We start from the raw sequence: 20,856 nt of genomic DNA on the forward strand, positions 1-20,856 counted from the left end.
TGCCGTAAAATGTAAGAAATAAAAGAAGCAATTAAAGAAATCAATATAAATATTTAATGTAATGGATATGCTGTTTCCCATCTTCAGTACAAATCAATAAACACACCTCAGACCGCCTGAATGAGGCTTGTAGACCAGTTTGGGAGCCCCTGCTAGATACACCTAACTGGTGAGTAGTAGGCAAATGCTGCAAAGTAACTGTGGTAACAATAGCCCTTCACGATCCTTGCTCACTACAAAATGAGTAGGTATGATGTCAAACTTACATTTTAACTAACTCAGTCTGTAGTGAGAATTTCTGTAGTGAGCAAGGATCAGAGGATTATTGTTGCCACAGTAGTCAACAGCCCAATCTCTGAATAAGGAAATGCCTTGGTTCAGATTTCACCTGTACCACGCATGCAGCCACTACAGTAGTGATTGCATGTTTATTTCACAAAGAAGGTATAGAAGGCAAATACTGAAGATTGCTTGTCGAGGGACTATAGTTCACTGGTGAGATCTGCTTTGCATGCACAAGGTCCCAGATTAGATCCATGGCATTTCATTAAAGGAAGCAAATGACAGACAGCTGCCTGAACCCTTGAAAAGATATTCTGGGCACAATAGACCATAATTCTGACTTGAGATAAAGTAGTTTTTCACAGGTACTGTTCAGTTCAGGGAGCTGGTTAATGTTAACCCATAAACACACAGCACAATTCTAAGCCTGTCTGTTCAGAAGCAAGCCGCATTGAATTCAAATGACTTACTCCCAGGCAAGGATTTGCGTAAGGATGTTATTGCTTTAGTTAAAAGTGGGAGGCGGCACAGTCTGCAAGCCACTTGTACAAAGTCACTAGGTTTTCCGGTCACCTTAACTTGTTCTGAAGCCAAATTGGTGGGTGTGGGTGTCATAACTGGGGCTAAGAGGAGAGGATCTCTTGTGGATCAGCACCTGGTTAAAGAACAGGAAGTAAGAACAAATGGGCAGTTCTCTCACTGGAGGGATGTAGAAAGTGGAGTCCCCCTGAGGATCTGTACTGGGATCTGCTTTTAAACTTGTTCAAAAACTATATAGTGGGGCAGCCAGTTTGGCTGAAGACACCAAATTGTTCAGGGTCATTAAAGCAAAAGGATTGTGAAGAACACCAAACTAGCCTTAAAAACTGGGCAAATGGGCATTGAAATGACATGCAGTTCAATGCAAGCAGGTGTTAAGTGATGCATAGGGTGGAGGGATCCTAATTTCAGATATAGGTGAACAGAATCTGAACTGGCAGTAACTTACCAGGAACAGGACCTTGGCATCATTGTGGATAGCTCAGTTAAGTTGTAGACGCAGTGTGCAGAATAAGGACATCCCATAGGCATGTAGCTGTCCTCCAAGCATAACCTTGTGTACAAAGGTGTATGTATGGGTGTGTGTGTGTGTGTGTGTTTGCGGGTAACTCCAGCATGCAATCCCCGAACTGCATGAGGGAATGCAGCCATTTGGCCCAAACAATTATTGACCCCTGCCTTAAAGTCATATCTCCCTTCAGCATTCACTTCAGTACAGTAGGTACTAGGAAAAAACAAACATCAAATAACAAAATACAGCAAAACCAGTTTATTTTAAACTCTCACCTCAAACATTTAAATATATAAAAACATTTAAAAACTTTTAGCGGTTTTCTAGACTCAAGTGTGGGTAGCTACTGGAGTTTTTGTGGGTGGCTGCTTTGGCTTTGTTTTTTAACAAAAAAACAACACCCCACATTCACTGATGGTCTCTCTCTCTCTCTCTCAGCAACGTAGTTCTTCCTAATTTATGCCCTTGTTTCCAAACTGGAGGCCAGCTCAATTCTTTTAGCACCCTCTGGTGGCCACTTAACAGATTGGCTCTTTCAATCATCGCTCGAGAGGCAATGAAATCCTGATAAAGTCAAAAAATAAATGAGATTGGCAAAAAAGCAGCACCCAAATATACTGTTTATTCCTCAGATTTGTGGCGCTTCAGATGTTGGTGAAATCTAACTCCCATCATTCATTACCATTCACTGGTGGATAGGATTGATGGGAGCTGTAAGGGGCCCCAAGGCTCATCTAGTCTAACCCCCTGCAGTGCAAGAATCTCAACTAAAGCATCTATGACTGATGGCCACCAAAACTCTCCTTAAAGACCTCCAATGAAAGAGAGCCCCCCACCTTCTGAAGGAGTCCATTTCACTGTTGAACAGCTCTTGCCCTAAGAAAGCTCCAGATATTTAGTTGTCATCTACTTTCTTGTATCTTGAAACCATTGTTTCAGTCCTAGCCTCCAGAGCAGAAGAAAACAAGCCCTTTAGGTATTTGAAGACAGCTATCAAATCTTTTCTGTCTCTTTTTCAGGCAAAATATACCCAACTCTCAATTGTTCCTGATAAGGCTTGGTTTCAAGACCCTTGATCATCTTGGTTGCCCTGCTCTACATGTTCCAGCTTGTCAGTATCCTTGTCCCCCTTCTTAGACAGAGTTACTGAGTCACAGACCAAATCCATTTTCTTGGAGGAAACTGATTTTCTAGATCCATTTCAATCAGTGTTTAGGCCCACCTTTAGCACAGAAACCGCTTTACTCGCCATGTATGATGACTTTTGCTAGGAGACAGGGGAAATATATCTTTGTGAATTTTCCTTGACTTCTCAGTGGCTTTTTATAGCATCAGGCACGGTATCCTTCTGGAGCGGCTGTCTGAGTTAAGGATGGTTGAAGTGGTTCTGGTCCTACTTGGATGGACGTTTTCAGATTGTGATGCTTGGGGTGTGCTGTTCAGCCCCATGGAACCTTCAATATGTGTTCCACAGAGTTTGATTTTATCCTCCATGTTGTTTAACATCTACATGAAACTGCTGAGTGGGGTCATATGGAGTTTTGGAGTACACTGTCAGCAATATGCTACTCACACAAAACTCTACTTTTCCTTTACATCTGCAAATGTGGCAGTGGATATGCTGGATCATTGTCTTGCCTCGGTAATGGACTGGATGAGAGCCAACAAAATGAAGCTAAATCCAGGTAAGACTGAGGCACTGTTAGTGGGTGGTTCACTAGACCAGGATGGGAGGTTTCCTGCCCTCTGAAGGAGCAGGAACGTAGCTGTGGAGGGTACTGCTGGACCCACTGCTGCTGCTTGAGGCTCAAGTGGCCTTGGTGGCATAGAGTGCCTTCTATCAGCTTCGGCTGGTGGCCCATCTGTGACCCTATCTGGACAGGGATAACCTAGTTTCTGTTGTCTATGCTCTGGTAACCTCTAGGTTAGATTACTGTAACACATTATGCATGGAGCTGCCTCTGAAGACAATTTGGAAACTTCAGCTGCTGTCAAATTCAGCAGCCAGGTTGCCCACCTGAGTTTGAGTATATAACACTAATCCTGGCCTGACTGCACTGGCTACCAATTAGTTTCCAATTCAAAGTCCTGGGTTTGACCTATAAAACCTTAAACGGCTCAGGACCGCATTACCTCAAGGATCACCTCTCCCCGTATGAACTGACCCAGACTCTGAAAGCGTCATCTGAGGCCCTTCTTCATGTGGCCCCTTCTCAAGAGGTCAGGAGGGTGGCAATACGAGAATGGGCCTTTTCTGCAGTGGCTCCCCATCTGTCGATGCTCTCTCTGGGAGGCTTCCCTGGCAGCTTCCTTACATATCTTTAGGTGCTAGGTGAAAGCACCTGTGGCTGATTAAATAATTTATGGCCTTTTAAATGTGTTTGGGGGACAAGGGATTATTGTGGTTTTTTTTGTTAATATGTTATCTATATTGTGTTTCCATTTTTTATTTTTATGCCGCAAACCACCCTGTAATCTCTGGATGAAGGATGGTATATACATTTAATAAATAAATAAATAATAAATTTGCAGGGCAGCCTTTTGCAAGAATGAACTAACAAGAGTAGTATTTTTAAAAGCCAGGGCTGGGGAAGCCCTTCAGAAGTTGCCAGACTCCAACTTCTATCAGTCACCCAGCATAGTTGATGGCATGATGAGAGTTGCAGTGCAGCTCTATCTGGAGAGCCATGGGTTCCTATCCCTGCTCTGAACCATTAAAGCTTCTGCTATAATAAATGTGTTCATTTATAAACGTAGCTCAGGATATCATTTTAATTTTTACATGTATATTGTAGCAGACAGGTAGGGACTGCAGGAGGGGAAAAAAACACGTATTAGAAAATCAGCTTTAAGTGCTCCTGGAGCAGATATGAAAAGTGCAGGCTTCTGTCCAGAATGCAACTCATGCAGAGATAAACCAACTTCTGTCAATATAAACCAACTTCTGTCAATATAATCCAACCATTACTTCTCCATCTTCAGTTTGGGGGGCAAGAGTCACATCTCTCATGCAGCACTCATGATCTAGAAAAACTTTCCCCAGAGTGGTGCCATGCAGATATTTTGGACTACAACTCCCCTTGGCTATGCTGGCTGGGGCTGCTAAGACCAAAATATCTGGAGGGCAACAGGTTGGAGAAGGCTGTTTTACAGCAACAGCAGACCATGCCCAGCTCTTCCTCCATACATTTCAGGGAGCTGGAGGTCCATAAAAGACAGAGCAGGAGGCTCCAGCAGCAAAACACAGCATTCCATCCCTATAATCCAGTAACTTTTGCTACCAATGGCGTGAGTCATGTAGAAAGTTTTCCAACTCCAGTCATTATTTTAGCCATTCTACCACCAAGAGCAAAGTTTAGTTGAACCATAATCAAGTGAGTGTTCAAAATACATATTCTGGGAAGAGGGTTCACCCCACCCACTACAAGCTTTTTAGGCCTCCTTCAGCAGGAGAGGATGGCAGAAATCCCACACAGCAGTCAAGAGTTTCCACAGATCATTCCAGCTCTGTGGCTTCAGCAAGAGGTAAAAATAAAAGTTTGGGAGGTGTCAGGAAGACCTGTTTCTCTCTTCTGCTGACATTTCTAGGAAGCAGTATTCAGAGCCTGTCCAGGGAAGAATAAGCCAAAACTAGATGCAGGTTATTTTGGGACATGGCCTGGCACACCCTCTCCTTAGGCTGCTAAGCTTCTGTGCTCTCCAAAGCACAGGCTGTACTCTTTGCCACCCAGGGGGTACAACACAATGAGAAGGTGCCTACAAGGGAGTTGGATGCTCCCCTGCAAGGTACCATCATAACATTTTGTGCACGTTTTCCCACTGGAAAAGAATTTGGGGATGATTATACAAAACCTGACATATCAGGCAGGAGTAGGAATCAGCCTCACAGCAAACAGCCTTCAGCCTAATGCTGCCTCTCAACCACTGACCAAACAATCAAATGAAAAAAGGAGAGGAGCAAAAGGAGCTTGTGGCAGTGTTTCTGGAGGCCATAAGGTGCATACAGAGAGAGGTCAGAATGTTCCAGCGGACAAGTTCAGCAATGGAGAAAATGAACAATTACTGAGTAGGAGATGGTGGTGGCAGCAACAGCAGCACAGGAGCCAGATCAGTGGAGGCTCCTAAGAAGCCATGCCAAGCAGAAACCCTCCAACAAACCCTCCAGTCAGGAGAACATTCTTCTTCAGAAAGGAGATCACCTGAAAAAGAGAAAAGGCAAATCTTATATTGGTCCCTATTTGATTTTCAGAAGCTACATGTTGCCTCCTGGACATGCATTGTGGCTGCTCAAGTGCCTGACAAAATTACACCCCTACATTTGCAATTATAAGGCGGCAGCAAGCATAAGAGCCCCGACTCTGTGGGCCACTGGTTGTGCAGGCCTACTCAGACCAGAGTCTTCAGAAGTGAGAACTCTCTCTGGATTCTGCCTAGAAGCTATCAACTATACTTGAAATCTGAAATCTGCTGCTGACAAACTGGCTCTCCCTTCAGTGTACCATCTTGATTTTGTTACAGCCATACTCGGTAAGCAAACACTGTCTGCTCTCACACCTCCCTCTCAATTTAATGCAAGGATGGGGAACCTCTGGACCTCTATCCTGGCTTAGAGTTGTATTGAACCAAAGGCTAACTGTTTCGGAAGCTTTGCTAATGCCATACTGGTAGTCAAGATAATCCCATAATTAATTGGTAGCTGCTGTAACAATGAGCTCATATATATGTTTATATTCACTTGTTTTGATATATGTTAATTGGCTTGCTTTGATGTGATCCTTATCTGTGGTCTTGGAGTGCTGGGCTCTGAGCCCAGAAAGGAGAACTATCTGTAAGGTATTTGCCACCTATGCCCTCATCTAGCCAGGTGAAATGATGTGTGCTGCTTTGCTGTATAAAGAATGTATAAACATATGCTTGGGTGTGGATAAGTCATCTCTTATATCATGTCCCACATCTGCAAAGGCTAGGAGAATTGTCAGGCTGATTTGCTGTAAGTCTACCCCTTCTTTAGTAAAGCACCAGAACTTACAACTCTGGCATTTTAGGCAACCAACAGATTCTTGGGCTAGAGTATTGTGCACAGGAGGTTGAGAGAGCTTGTTGCTGTTATTGATATTATTGCTGTATCTTTAGTTTTAGATCTCATGATTTACGTGGAAATTGTTTCCATTTGGTTATGTACTTTGTGATGTTTTTTATTGATTGTTTATGACTTCTGTTATGTTTGTAATTATGTCAATCTTGTCATGTTGTAAGCCGCCTTGAGCATAGTTTCAACTGTGGAAAGGCAGCATACAAATAAAATGATGATGATGATACACCTGCATCCAACCAGTCCCAGGAGCCCTCCTTTGGGCCAGTAGTCCAGGACAGGAGTGATGTGAGTTGGGTGTCTAATAACATCTGCAGGTCACCCATAACATATTTAATAATTTTTGCCCATCTCCTCTTTACTGCACAGTTATCACATCAAACACTTTTTCCTACTCAAGGCTTTGCTGCTAGCCTCCTGTATCTCTCCAACTTGCCCACCAGTCTCACCTCATCCATTTTGCTCTTCACTTCTGGTGTCAGCTGATTGGTGGTGCTCCCACGAAACTTCAGCTGTTCTTTGGCTTTGCTCACATCCCGCTCAACCATCTGCCAGTCCACTTTGATGTAGCCTGTGTGGTTTGCAAGCTGGAGTAGAGAAAATGTTTCCTGAAGCAAAACACTACATGTCTAGCTGGACAAGTATTTATGGACAGCATTGCCCACTTCTTGTATCCCATCCACATTGCTACATAGCAGCTCAAAGCAGTAGCCCCAGGAGAACTGCCCTTCCAATAAGTTGCAGCTATAGAGAAAAGCAGTGAACAAAACAGCATTTGGAGTCAAGGACAGCAGGAACCTAGTCTTCTTTAGTGCAGGTGTGTGGAACCATTGACCCTCTAGATGTTGCTGAACTACAACTCCCATCAACCTCAGGAAGCAGTCAATGGCCAGTTATGATACAATCTGTAGTTGAGCAGCATATTGAAGGCCAAAAGTTTGACACACCTGCTTTAATGCACTGGCCTTCAACCGGTGAACTGGGAGTCACTACTGGATCACAGTTTGATCTAAGGTAGATCACAACAGCAGCACTTACCACTATATAAGTATATGGTGTTTTGTTTTTGTTTTTTAAACCCAGTCAGTCAAGAAATGCAAGCCTAAATGCATGAACAAGTTACAGATGAATCCCAGGTCTGAAAAAGTTAAGAATTACTGCTTAATGTGTACAGAATACAATTGGCTGTCTAGCAGGAATACTGGTAATCTAACACAAAGAATCACAACTGCAGGGCTCTGTTGCCCACACAAACCCTGGAATGGATGTTTTAAGAAAACCCTGGATGAATCAAACAAATATAACCAATGCCAGTACTCAGTAAGACTGAGCAATTTTGGGGGAGTCCATGGATGACTGAAGAGCCCACTGAGCCAGTGCATTCCCCAATACACTCTAGCAGTTGCTCTTCTATCACATGGAAGACCTGCATGGAAGGTGGAATAGAAGGCACAGAAGCAAGTAAGGTTCAGACGAAGATCATTTTTTGCGTGAGCACCAAGCTTAAAATAGAGAAGCTGTTCCACTGATGCTGATGTTTAAAATTAGCAGTGGATTGGCTTTGCTGCAAGTGATCATGTGTTGCTGTTGATGCTATCAGAATCTTCTCTAGTGCCAACCAAAACCCTATATTGCACAAAACAATGTTTTAGAAAAGAAAAGAAAAATCAGAGATCCTTTGATAATCCAGCTGGAAGACAAAATGGCTTGCTACCATCTTCTTTTTTTATATTACAGTAATATTTTCAGAGGCCCTATATCTTTAGCACAGGAGTAGGGAACCGTTGACCTTCCAGATGCTGCTGAACTACAGCTCCCATCAGACCTAGCAAGCATGGCCAGTGGTAGGAATTGTAGTTCAGTAATATCTGCAGGGCCGGAATTTCCTCACACCTGCTTTAACAGATCTATGATAGGCAGATATCAAGATATGATGCATTACCCCACAATACACACACTGGGTTGAATCTAGGTTTTAGCCAGAGTAGACCCATTGAAATGAACGGGCTCAAGTTAGCTATGCCCATTAATTTTAATGAGTCTACTCTGAGTAGGACTAATATTGTATACAAGCCACCGTGTCTCTAGACAGAAAACTTCACTTGTAGCATTTCAGCCAGATATTTCATTCAGCCAAAGACTTCAGGGCAGCCTGTATAGTTCTCCCACCTCCCTGTTTATTCTCACAACAATCCTGCAAGATGGTTTCATCTGAGAATGACTGGTCCAAAGTCACCTAGTGAGCTTCATGGCTGAGCTGGGATTTGAACCCTAGCCTACCAGGTCCCAGTTCAACACCCTAGCTACTATACTGTGCTAGAACTCCATTAAGTGCAACAACCTGTCTGTAGGCTGCTAAAATGCCCAGAGTCTCTATAAGAACAACAACCTGTCTGTAGGCTGCTAAAATGCCCAGAGTCTCTATAAGAACAGCAACACACATTATTTGCAAGGCATGGCATAGTACCAGATTCAGCAATATGCAGCTGCAGCATCTGCGAACTAGAAGCTGCCACTGCCAGGAATATTTTAAAGCTCTACCAGGGAATGATGAAGAAACTACAGCAGAGCCAAAATGCTGCAAATGCTGTTTATCCATTTTTCCCCCTCTTCCCCCACAAGCAAAAGACTCGTCACAGTGCAGAAATTTCTCCATTTTTTTTTTGTAGTGGATACTATACTGTTCATCACCATCACCACCACCATCGGAACAAATTTGGAGTCCTGCTAAGGATGCAAAATGGTGCTTAAGCTGCTCAACACAAATAGTTGTTGCTGCCACTTTCAGGGATTGCCAGCTAAATGCAGAGAGAAAAATACATTAGCAGAAAAGAAAGCCACCGCTAATGGTGGGCTCTATCCTGGAGAATATGGTGAAATCAACCACCATCACTCAAAATTTATTTGCCCGCAAATGGGGTGGGAAATATCAAGAGGCCATTTGGCACAGCTATAAAAGGAACTACCAAAGTGTTCCAACTTGAATCTCCTGCACAGGCAAGCCAGTGAACAAGAGGCCCTAATTAGGGCTGGGTTGTGAATGCTGCCTAGACATCCCATTAAACCACTCATGTGAAAAAGATGAGTCACAGCTGCATGCAGTTTTCTGCAGTTAAGGCAGCCAAGATACCCCAATCTACTGGTCAACTACTCCCAAGCCCAAGGTAGCCAACCACCAACCTGAAGCAGGAAGAAGCCACCTCCCACAGCAGTCGCTGCCAGTTTCCCAACCTTCTGGAAGATGAAGCCAGTGCACCTGCAAATCAAAAACGGGGATAATTCAGGAAAATTACACCAACTACACAGAATAACTGACAAGGCAGCTCCATCTGCAGTAAGTAAAAATGGCAATCTGTAGCACAGTGTTACTACAAGAGTTGGGTGAATTTGCTGTCCCCTGCCATCTACCACAAATGCAGCCAATGTACAGCACTGTCTCACCATCCAGTGGCGCCTCCGATTGCCAGCTGGGTTGCTACGTTGTACTTCTCTGCACTGGACCCTGAGCTGGGTGCAAAGAGCTTGCGCCACCATGGCTGGTTCTTGGTGTACTTGGTCAGATCCAGCACGTCATCACTGCTTCGCCCTACTGCAAAATCAAAGAAAAAGACATGAGCAAGGAAGAAGGTAAAGCCCATTGCTGAACTTCTATCCTATTTAAGCAAGGCCCAACTGCTGCCCAATTTTTGCCTACTGTAGACAGAGGAGCAGAAGGAAGCTTTCACCTGCTATTTAAGCAATACAAGTAGGGTTGGGGAATAAGGACCCTCCAGATGTTGCTGGACACCAACGCCCATCAGCCCCAGCCAGGACAGACAGTGACTAGAGTTTATAGCAGTTGGAGTCCTACAACATCTAGAAGGCTACAGGTTCCTCACCCCTGCAAGGCAGCAACCCTAAATAACACAGCAAAACACTAGTAGAACCTTAAACTTGAAATATTTTTTGTATTGGGGGGGGGCTAAATTGGTGGGTTTTTAAAATAAGAGATAACACATAAATCCTCCCTCTATCCACACTGTCAACAATAGGAATTATAGCACATTCAGTCTTTAAAACACCAGGTTCATTTTTTTACTGATACAGTGGGATGTCTCCACTTCACATTATGATTTATCCAGTAAGCATAAAGATGCCACCTGAAGCTGCCTTATCCTGAGCCAGTCCACTATTCTGTCTAGCCTAGTATTTTCCACTCTTAACAGAAACTTTCTAAGACTTCAGCTGAAGGCCTTTCCAAAAGCCATTATTCAAGTTCTTTTTCACTACGGATGCTGGGGATTAAACATGGGGCCTTCTGCATGGAAAAGTCTATGCTTTAGCACTGTGCAATGGCTTGCACCCTTGTCAAATGATGTCTGTTTGAAGATCCTCAAGGGAAGAGCTGTAGCTCAGTAGCAGAGAATCTACTATGCAGGCAGAAAGTCCCAGGTTCAATCCTTCACATCTCAAGGTACTGCTGGGAAAATTCTCCCTGCCTGAAATCCTGGACAGCCGCTGCCAATCAGTAAGGGTAGCACTGAGCTGGATGGACAGACAGAAAGTATCAGGCAATTTCCTATGTTTCATCTTAAGGAGGCTCAATCTATAAGAACTACAACACACATGATACAAAAGGCATGGCATAGTAGCAGGCTCAGCAACATGCAGCTAACTGATAAACAGCTTTCCATCTGGTTGCTTGTAGCACATAGCATACCCTCCAACGAGAATAGGGATGTCCTAATTCCATCATCATCATTATTATTATTATTATTTTATTTATACCCCACCCATCTGACCGGGTTGCCCCAGTCACTCTTGGTGGCTTCCAACATATATAAAAACATAAAGCATCAAACATAAAAAAAAAACTTCTCTATACTGTACAGGGCTGCCTTCAGATGGCTGGGGGGGGGGGGGTCAGATCACTGACCATACCCTCTGATGAAACAGGGATGTACAAAGGAAAAGCGGGGCATTTCGGAATCAAATCAGAAACTGAGACGGCTTCTGCAAATCCTGGACTGTCCCTGGAAAATGGGGACACATGTGGGATCCGATGAGTAGTAGGAATCACTTCCATGAGGGGAATTTGTGAGGAGTCTTTCAAATGCTTCGGGGTCTCCATCCCACAGCCATTGCCCTTTCAGGCTGTCCATGGGTCACAACAGATTAACATAGGTAAAAGTTTAGTAAAACGACCCACGGGTACGTGGAGAACCTGTGTCCCAAGGTCCCCTTGTACCCCTCGCCCAGCCATTAAGGTCACTCAGAGAGCCAGCCATTCCATCTGTCCTACCCTGCAGGGTTGTTGTGGTGATGGTGATAACATGGACGGGGACGGGATTATCCCGAGATCACTGGAACAATGGCGGGGCACCAAGTGGCATGTTAATAATAGCAACTCACTAGGGCGGTAGAGACGGAGGTTTCCCCGGGGAGGAGATAACGAACGGGCAGGTTCTCTCTCCTCTCTCCCCCACCCCCAGCCAAGCGGAGTGACGTCACTCCAAAGGTTCCCGCGCGGCGAACGTTAGCGCCTCTCACCCGGCATGATGTCGGCGGCCTTGCGCTGCTGCTGCTGCGCCCGCTTCTTGCGCTTGGCCTCCTGTTCAAGGCGGAGGAGGGAGGAGCAGGAGTGGGCGCTGCCGATGCGTGACGGCGACGGAGACACGCCCAGCTCCAGCCCCAGCCCCAGCTCCTCCTCCATCTCCTCCTCCAAGGGGTTAGCAGGCCCCGCCCCCGGTCTTCGCCGCCGCGCGCATGCGCGTTCGCAGAGGAGAGGCGTGGGTTAAGCCGCGCCGCGATGTGTTCCTCCTCCTCCTCCACCACCACCACTAAACGCCTGTGGGACACGTGAGGAGGCGGAGCCTGATTGTTTGATCACCTAGGTAACCACCGGAGGTTAGAGGCGGGAACGTCTTAGACAGTTACCGCCCCCTCCGACTTTTCTCCCCCTTGTTATTGGTGTAGGCTCCAGTTCGTCATGCTGAGGGGAGGAGCAAAGGGCTTAGCGGGTTTCTGAGTGGTGCGGCCTCCTGTTACTAGAGCGCGGTCCTTATTATGCGCCCTCCCGTGGATCAGGCTGCTAGTACACTTAGCATTCTGGCCGAGAGAGGACCTCTGAGCATGTACAGACGTTCTACCACCCCAAAAGAGCTACAGTGCCCATAAACATGTGCACAGAGAGTTTAAGAACACAGGTAATGTATGTAGGCCTTTAAGCAATTGTAAACGCTTACGCGGGTGGCGTTGTGGTCTAAACCACAGAGTCCTAGGACTTGCCGATCAGAAGGTCGGCTGTTCGAATCCCCGTGACGGGGTGAGCTCCTGTTGCTCAGTCCCAGCTCTTGCCAACCTAGCAGTTTGAAAGCTCGTCACAGTGCAAGTACCGGTAGATAAATAGGTACCGCTCCGGCGGGAAGGTAAATGGAGTTTATGTGCACTGCCCTGGTTTCTCCAGGAGCGACTTAAGTCAGAAGCTGTACGCCGGCTCCCTCGGCCAATAAAGCAAGATGAGCCTCCCAACCCCAGAGTTGTCCACGACTGGACTTAACGGTTAACGGTCAGGGGTCCCTTTACCCTTTTACTTTTTAAGAGCCTAGAATAGCGCACAATTAGTTACACAGCTGCTCTTCAGTGACACATAGCTTCTGAGCATGTGGAGAGGTTTGTTTTTTAAAACCTTTTTTTAAAAAATGATATTTTATTACATTTTTAACAAGAAAAGAGTTACAAGACAATAAACAAAGAAAAAACAAGCACAAAAAATACAAAAACCAAAATTTAACATAGAAAAATAAAAAAATAAAAATAAAAATCCCTCTTTTTAATTTCTTACTGTTCATTTACTTATTTTCCTGACTTCCTCACACCTCCCTTTTTGTATTCCATTTAAAAATTGGTTCAGCAAATTCATACCCTCTTAATTTACCCTTAATTATTTATCCTCACATATAGCTTCAAATTTTCATCTAATATCAATCCATTCTTGCAAATTCTTATTTTACCTTATTACTAGAACCACTTCATTTCATTTCAACATCATTAACATTCAAAAATTTTACAATTCAATTTACCGTTAATTTCTTTCACCTTATCTTACCTTTAAAACCTTAAGGATGTAATGCACCTGAACAAATGCAGAGTTTATTTATTATTATTATTTTAAAAAATCTTTTTAAAGAACACAGGCTGTGAACATGAGCAGAGTTATAACTTTCCTAAAGGAACCAGCTTCTTGTTAAGAAGGTGAACCCCACCTAGACCTAAGGTTGCGATTTTATACACGCATATTACGGGAATATGCCTCACTGAACTCGGTGTGACTTTCTTCTGAGTAGACATGTATAGGATTGTGTTATGGAAGTAATGAATCCCAAATGAATTGCCATGGTACCCTGTAACCTTCAAGGCAAACAGTTTGTTTTTTTAAATTGTGTCATTTGTGTTGAAAATATTACCCTTTTTACAATTTTATGCAAGGAGGTTGTCCACAACAGCAGTATATGAGTAGTTTAAATAAATACCAGAAAAAAGAAGGAAGGCCAGTGTCATCTTAAAAAGCAATTTATTGAAGAATGATATGCTTTTTGTGTTTTTCTGACTTGTGCTAAACAAAAGATCTAAGCATTGCACACAGGATTTAAATGTTGCTCTTTTTTAAAAAACAACAACACAAAAACAAAAAACAGCCAGAATTCTAGCAGACTGGCAAATCTGATTAATACACTGATTTCTGGAGAGGGCTCATCTAGTTCAAGGGACACAATACCTTTTATATTGGAACAATTAATTGAGTTTCACCCAAGAGTTTCTCCAACAAGCTCTTAGAAACAGCACTCCCCCCCCCCCCCCCAATATCCAGCTATGCTAGGCTCACCAACAGTCCTGGGCACTTAGCTTGTGGGAAAGCTCCCATGTTAGAGCATGTATACGCTTAGGCTCGTTGCAATTCCAATCATCACTGGTAGGAGGTCTTAGCAGCTGCAGAACCTGATGCCACAGGAAACCCAGTAATCAGATGTAGCTGTTGGTATCATCTGACAGATCCTACACCAACTACTGAGCATCCTGTTTACACCGGATATAGAGTGCTTTCCCTAATCTCCTTGAGAAGAAAAAGGATCAGGCTAGATTAAGGGAGGTCCGTTTCCTGTTAGACACAGCATAATGAGAAAGAGGCCACATATTGCAAAAATAAATAAATAAATAAATAACGAGGGAAAGGGTCACGTTATGTAAATATTAATATCAATCTGCCAGAGTGCAACAGAATATACAATCTCAATTAGAACCCTTCAGCTGAAAAGAAGATTGCACACAATCCCTCTGTCCTCAGCCCTGCTTGGTATGATGAGTTCTTCACAGCTCGGAGAAAAAGCATTAGTTCACCTGCTTGCCCGAGTGCTCCCCACTGCAGATCCTCTTGAGTGACTGAGGTTGTGCCTTCCTTCCTGCTGCAACAAGAAACACAAGACAGATAAACGTCTGTGATGATGATCAGACGATATGCCAGCCTGCATGGAGTTTCCTCTGCCGGGGAGAGGAAGAGGCCACCGATCAGAAGGTCGGCTGTTCCTTCTGCACCCAGTCACAGTTCATGGGACCATTTTTACTTCTTTCCTTTACAAATCAAGACTAGAGCACTCCACCACAGCAGTATGAACTGATGCTCAAGAATAACACACACAGTTTGTCTTTAGTCTGCCTTTCAGGCTGTGAGCTAGAGGAGGGAGGAATATAAACATGTTACCAGCAGTACTCCATTCCAAGAAGTCAAAATAGGAAAAAGAGAGAAAATAATATATATGTATATGGAGTCATCCTTGGAGTGTGTCCTTTTCTTGCTTAGTGCTTCAGGTTGCTTCCTCAGGTTGTACGGAGAAGAGTAATCATAGGTCAGCCTTGTAGATGCAGGGATAAGGAGCCTATGCTGTAGTTGTAGCCTGAGGGCCCCTTCTTGGCCCTCCCACCTTGGCAGCTTTCTGGTCTCTGTGATGAGGATGCTGCTGCTGGTCCTGCTATTAGTAGCTTTGCCAAGAGTTAGTGAATTCCCCTTTCTTGGTTGGGCGATTTCTGACTGTCTTACTCACCCCAGTAGGGACAGTCCCTACTCCACAGCTACTCACAGAGCATTTGAAACTGAAATTTGTAGAAGAAAGAGAAACCACCTGGGTTTATTTCTCTCTTTTTCTCCCTTTCTCTTACGCCTGTCATTTTCTGGAAATAAGGCATGTTTTGTTCAATTACTGGCTTTGTGTACACTCCCATTTACTCTGAATCTGGTGCATTTCCATTTGAGAAACTGTTTCCCATTTGGGAAACAGTGTACATGTACCTTACACTGGCCACAGCGCATATTTAGCTTTATCCCATTATTTCTTATGAAATACTTCTTTTTGATGCACTCTCCCCCAAAACTAGCTTCAATCTGAATTAAGAAAAAAGAAGGATCTAGCTGCAATTTAAGCTGGTAATGTTTACATAGCCTCTTTGTGCTTCCTGAGGATCTTCATTGCTCTGTAGATAAAATGCTGCTTAAGGACCTTTTACATCAAAAGGAGTTCATAGAATTGTTTGCAAAAATGACTGCACCACCAGTTCAGATGGCTCAAACCATTGGCTCTCCCTGGTCACTGAGGCAGTATGGGAGAATGCATTCATTCATTTGTTCGTTCATTCAATCAATCATTCATGTAATCCACAGCCTGCTCTTTGCTCATTTGCAGTCCCAGAACTGGGACCATGAAAATATCAAATGCAATACATATGATAAAAATAAAATTGTATCAATTCTTAGCAACTAGGAAAGCAACACACACACACAAATCAGCTCAGACACTAATGCTGAGCATATACATGGTCAAAAAGACATTCTTTTAGGCAGCTCCAAAAATTCATACAAGTCAACACAAGCCATATCTCAGGATTTCCATATTTATGCTGCCACCTTGCTCAGTTCAACATATAATGCAGCCATTGCAATATTTTCAGATGGGTGTTGTATGTTATCCGCTGGCTGTATCACAGAGCAGACTCACTGCTGTATTTTGCACTAATTGCAGCTTCTAGGCCAGCTTTAAAGGCAGCCCCACACAGTGTGTGTTACACAAATCCAAACTTGAGGTTACCAAAATACAGGACACTGTAGTCAGGCTTTCCCTGTTCAGGAACATCTGTAGGTGGCGAACCACCCAAAGCTGGCAGCAGGTGCTCCTTACCACTTGAGGCCACTTGAACTTCTAGTGACAGGGCTGGATCTATGAGCACCCCGCCAAATTCTGCATTTGCAACTTCAAAGCGAATGCCATATAATCCAGCGCAATAGGTAGAACATCTAATTCCCAGATTTGGGAGCCTCCCAGCCAGGGCCAACCCACCCATGAAACAAGGTGAGGTGACTGCCTCAGGTGGCAGGGTCCACCAGGACTGCAAATCCTGATGTCAGTCTTTCTCTCTCTCTCTCTCTCTCTCTCTCTCTCTCTCTCTCTCTCTCTCTCCCCCTCCCCCACCCTTGTTCCTGATATAGATCTTCCCTGAGACCTTCTTCCCTGACGGGGAGGGAAGCACCATTTTGGAGTTCTCCTCAGGTGCCAAAATGCCTTGGGCCAACGCTGCTCTCAGTTACAGGGGCTCAGCTTATTGCTCCTCATCCAGCCCTCCACTACATCCAAGCAAGGGTGCTCCACAGCCTCCCTGATTCAGGTAATAGAGAACTGTAGCTCAGTGAAGGCTAAGCTACAGTTCCCAGGATTCTTTGTGGTGTGTATGTGTGAATGTGCATGAAATGTTCTTTAAACGAATGGTGTGTACGCAGCCTCAGGAAGTTCCTTCTTTAGAGTCTAATATGAAGGTTATATTCTGAGGTTTGATTTTACTCTACCTTGCTAGAGCCACACATCCTTCCTTTAAACAATTTCCTTCTTCACTTAAACTTGCTGGGTTACTGCAAATAATGAAAAACAACCAACCCAAAACCAAAACAAGGACAAAAATTTGAACAGAAGGAGGTTCCCCCCCCCCCAGTCCGGGTTTTGATATGGTTGTTAGGAAATTCCATGTTTTATTCATCCTTTTTGGTGGGTGTTTTTTTCTGCCTCATTCAGGACAATAACGTGTTATCCCCCTCATAGGCTACATTCCCTGAGTGATGAATGACAATTGCTACCAAGGCCATTTCCCCTAGATAACCAGAAGGAAGGTGTAGGTGGCTTGTGAGATGTGAACTTTCTGACTCACTTCTGACTTACTCAGATGGGAGAGCCCCTAGAAAAAGAATTGGGGCCTATTTTCAGGAGCCCTGTAAGGTTAGCTCATTGCCTTGAGCAATTTCCCCCATGCTTTCCAAGTACCCTTCACCCATGTACAGATAGAGTTATGGGAAGCAAAGTGGTAAAAGCCACTGCCTCCCTCAGCCACCAATCTTTGTGTGGTTTGGCAGGTGACTTCTCAATTTTCTTGCTTTTAGCAAAGGAAACCCACACAGCTCAAATGCATACCCTCTAAAGTTTCACAAATGGAGTTTTTTTAATATATAGACTGCAACACCTTATGCAGGTGTTGCAGGCTGGAAGAAGCCCTTTCCATAGTGCGAAGCAGTGAGTTTTCCCAGAAAGGTCCAGTGGCAGTACTCAGCTAGGTCAGGCACTGGCCAAGGGCCGAGGCAGCTGCTCAGAAGGGCCCCTCATTATCCCAGCATTGTTTGTTACCATCCCCCTGGCCCAGTAGGGAAACTCCAAAGTGGTTTTACCCAGCAATAGTTGAATCACTCCTTCAATTAGAGCTGTGTAGCTGCCCTTTGAACAGCACCAGGTAGCTGTCATTTTAAATTTCCCACAGTGCTCTGAAGCACTACCATGGTGGGTTCTCCAGGGCATTTTGGGAAATTTAACATGGTAGGCTTGAAGTTGCCCATAGTGCAGGCACCAAGACAGGTGTTGGCGCCAATCAACCTTCCCAGGTGCACAAGGATGGGTGCTGATGCCTGCCCATGACTCATTCATTTCAAATTTAAAGAATCAGTGTCTGGGGCAACCACCACTCAGGAGTTAGTCATTGCTAAAGTCTTCTCTGTCTTATGTTTTAGTCATATCAGTTTCCTCTGCCATGTGCTGACTTCTAAATAAGAACGACTTTTCCTTTCTCTGAAAATGTATCAGCCATCAATGGATACAGCTATATTTATTACAGGATTGTTGGAGAAACAGCTAATATAGCTAATTAGCTAATAGAGCTAATGCATAACGACTAGCATACTCCCTATGAGGAAAAGCTACAGCATTTGGGGCTTTTGAATTTGGGGTGAGGGAGGTGACTCAGGAGAGGAGAGGAATCACTGAGGTTTATAAAATTATGCATGTTGTGGGGAAAGGGGTCAGAGAGAGAGAAGTTCTTTGCCCTCTCTCAAAATACTTGAGCTTATCCAATAAATCTGACTGGCAGAAGATTTAGGGCAGATATATTTATTTATGTAGTCCAGGGGTAGGGAACCTTTTTGACATAGTGGGCAAGATTGAAATGCACCTTAAAAGAGGGGGGATTTTTCTTAAGTTGGGGCAGGCAGTACAATACTGTGTCTGAAGTGAACCATAAATAGGTCTTTCATCCCCCCCCCATTGATCTTGCCCTGTGCTTCTCCTTTGCTTGAGAAGCCAAGACCCTAGCCATCCTTGTCCTGCCTGTTATGCTTCATAGTACTCCAAAAATACTTTGAGACAAGCAACTCTGTTTTTTTAAACAGTCATTTTAATATAAAAAATATATAAAGAGGATTTGCATAAAACATTTTGGTGAATCATCTCGCATCAGCCCTTTCCTAGGCTGGAGGAAGAGGACTTGTTTTGACCATGAAAAAAGTTAGTAGACATTTCTGGGGGAAATTCCTCCATTCTCATCTCTCTTTGTTAGAAAACTGACTCAGAAAAACCTGTTAATTCCAGACTCACCACATATGTTTTCTATGGGGAAAGCTATATGCTATACATGCACTTTAAATTTATGGTGTGGATGTGATGAACTTCTTTAGGGTGCTAGAAATGGTAGCTCTGTGAGGAGTAAACTACGGTTCCCAGGATTCATTGCGGGAAGCCATGTGCTTTTAATGAGCTTTAGGTGTACAGTGTGGATAAAGGTCAAAGTAAAGGGGATGACATTCACTGCAATTATTAATGGCTTTTATAAACACAAATAGCTTTTGAATGCAGGTGAGGGGAAGAGCAGGACTGGGACCCTGAGGAGATTAGGAAGCTTTAACCCTGCTGAACTTTTGAACTGGATCAACAGTATAATAATCCCATAAGTCAGGGTAGACATGCTGTAAGACTGGAAGGGTAAAAAAAATTCTTGAGGTGGTGACAGAAGCTTCATAAGAATGCGGATGCCCATGCCACTGCCACTGCTGTAGTGGGGAACCTGTGGACCTCCAGATGTTGTTGGACTCCAGCTCCCATCAGCCCCAGCCAGCAAAAGTCAATGGTCAGAGATTATGGGAGTTGTAGTCCAGTAGCATATGGGATGCCACAGGTTCCCCACCCCTGCACTAGGGGAAAAGAGTTCCAATTGTTTTAAAGATAAGGCCTCCCCCAACCCCAACCCTAATTATGCTGCTGAGATGTAGAAAACGTGTGTGTGAAGAAACCAGGAGTGTTTTTTTGTGCAAATGTGAGCTCAGTTATGGTGCTGAAAACGAATACCAGGCCTGAGCATTTGCACCATGTTTCTTGGTTCTAAGAGAAAGTTGCCCACTCTTCTCTTTTGCACCTGGCTATGGCTTTCAAAGAGGTTCAGTGTGGACTTTGTTACCACTTTGATGTCTTTTGTGAAGCAGATGAACAAACAGCGTACAGTGGTACCTTGGGTTACATATGCTTCAGGTTACATACGCTGCAGGTTACAGACTCCGCTAACCCAGAAATAGTACCTCAGGTTAAGAACTTTGCTTCAGGATGAGAACAGAAATTGTGTGGTGGCGGCGTGGCAGCAGCAGGAGGCCCCATTAGCTAAAGTAGTGCTTCAGGTTAAGAACAGTTTCAGGTTAAGAACGGACCTCCGGAACGAATTAAGTTCTTAACCCGAGGTACCACTGTATGATGCCACTTATCCCAGAGAAGCATGACTTATTTGGCAACCCCTATGACAGATGATTTCACTTGACTGATTGCTCAGAATCAGGCTACCTTCACCCAAGCCAGTTTAACAAGGTGATGTTCCTCTTCTTTCTTTTATAACGTTATGTCGCCTGCTTTGCTTGGTACTACACTCAGTTTTCAAGGAAGCCATTTTGGTAACTGTTCTTGATTGTTTTTCTTTTATATGTTTCATGTTGTTGTAATATGATTTGCACGTGATGTTGTCCTTTTAAAGTTTTTATAATTAAAGTTATTGAGAGAGAGGTTCTGTAACCTACTTTCAAGTTGCAGCAGTCAGCCAGATTGTTCAGTGGAGGAGA

At 44.1% G+C, this 20,856-nt stretch overlaps 2 protein-coding genes across 3 annotated transcripts in view; one reads left to right on the plus strand and one right to left on the minus strand.

Annotated features, from left to right (window-relative positions):
- Positions 1-1,576: 1,576 nt before the first annotated feature.
- On the minus strand, positions 1,577-12,152 carry FUNDC2 (FUN14 domain containing 2). Its single transcript, XM_081848202.1, has 5 exons — positions 11,955-12,152; positions 9,867-10,014; positions 9,606-9,681; positions 6,875-7,012; positions 1,577-5,532 (listed from the first exon to the last, which is right to left on the minus strand). The coding sequence occupies exons 1-5, from the start codon at positions 12,115-12,117 to the stop codon at positions 5,455-5,457; spliced, it is 603 nt and encodes a 200-aa protein (XP_081704328.1). The 5' UTR covers positions 12,118-12,152; the 3' UTR covers positions 1,577-5,454.
- A 32-nt stretch (positions 12,153-12,184) lies between these two features.
- The window catches only part of F8 (coagulation factor VIII), an 81,112-nt gene continuing 72,440 nt past the window's right edge, over positions 12,185-20,856 (plus strand). Inside the window, exons 1-2 of one of the 2 annotated variants that reach the window (XM_081847843.1) lie at positions 12,185-12,298; positions 16,939-17,114. The gene's annotated coding sequence lies outside the window, so the exon portion shown is untranslated. Of the gene's footprint in view, positions 12,299-12,359; positions 12,611-16,938; positions 17,115-20,856 lie in introns of those variants that run through there. The other variant, XM_081847842.1, reaches the window with a different exon arrangement.

The sequence above is a fragment of the Podarcis erhardii genome (assembly GCF_964252035.2).
Source record: "Podarcis erhardii genome assembly, chromosome: Z".
Taxonomy (NCBI): domain Eukaryota; kingdom Metazoa; phylum Chordata; class Lepidosauria; order Squamata; family Lacertidae; genus Podarcis; species Podarcis erhardii.

Excerpts from the sequence above, each read along its gene's own strand:
- FUNDC2 (XM_081848202.1), bottom strand. The coding sequence starts at position 12,117 with ATGGAGGAGGAGCTGGGGCTGGGGCTGGAGCTGGGCGTGTCTCCGTCG. Across the intron at positions 10,015-11,954 it reads GGCCGCCGACATCATGCCGG|TAGGGCGAAGCAGTGATGAC; the intron begins GTGAGAGGCGCT and ends TTGATTTTGCAG. Across the intron at positions 9,682-9,866 it reads ATCGGAGGCGCCACTGGATG|GTGCACTGGCTTCATCTTCC; the intron begins GTGAGACAGTGC and ends TTTGATTTGCAG.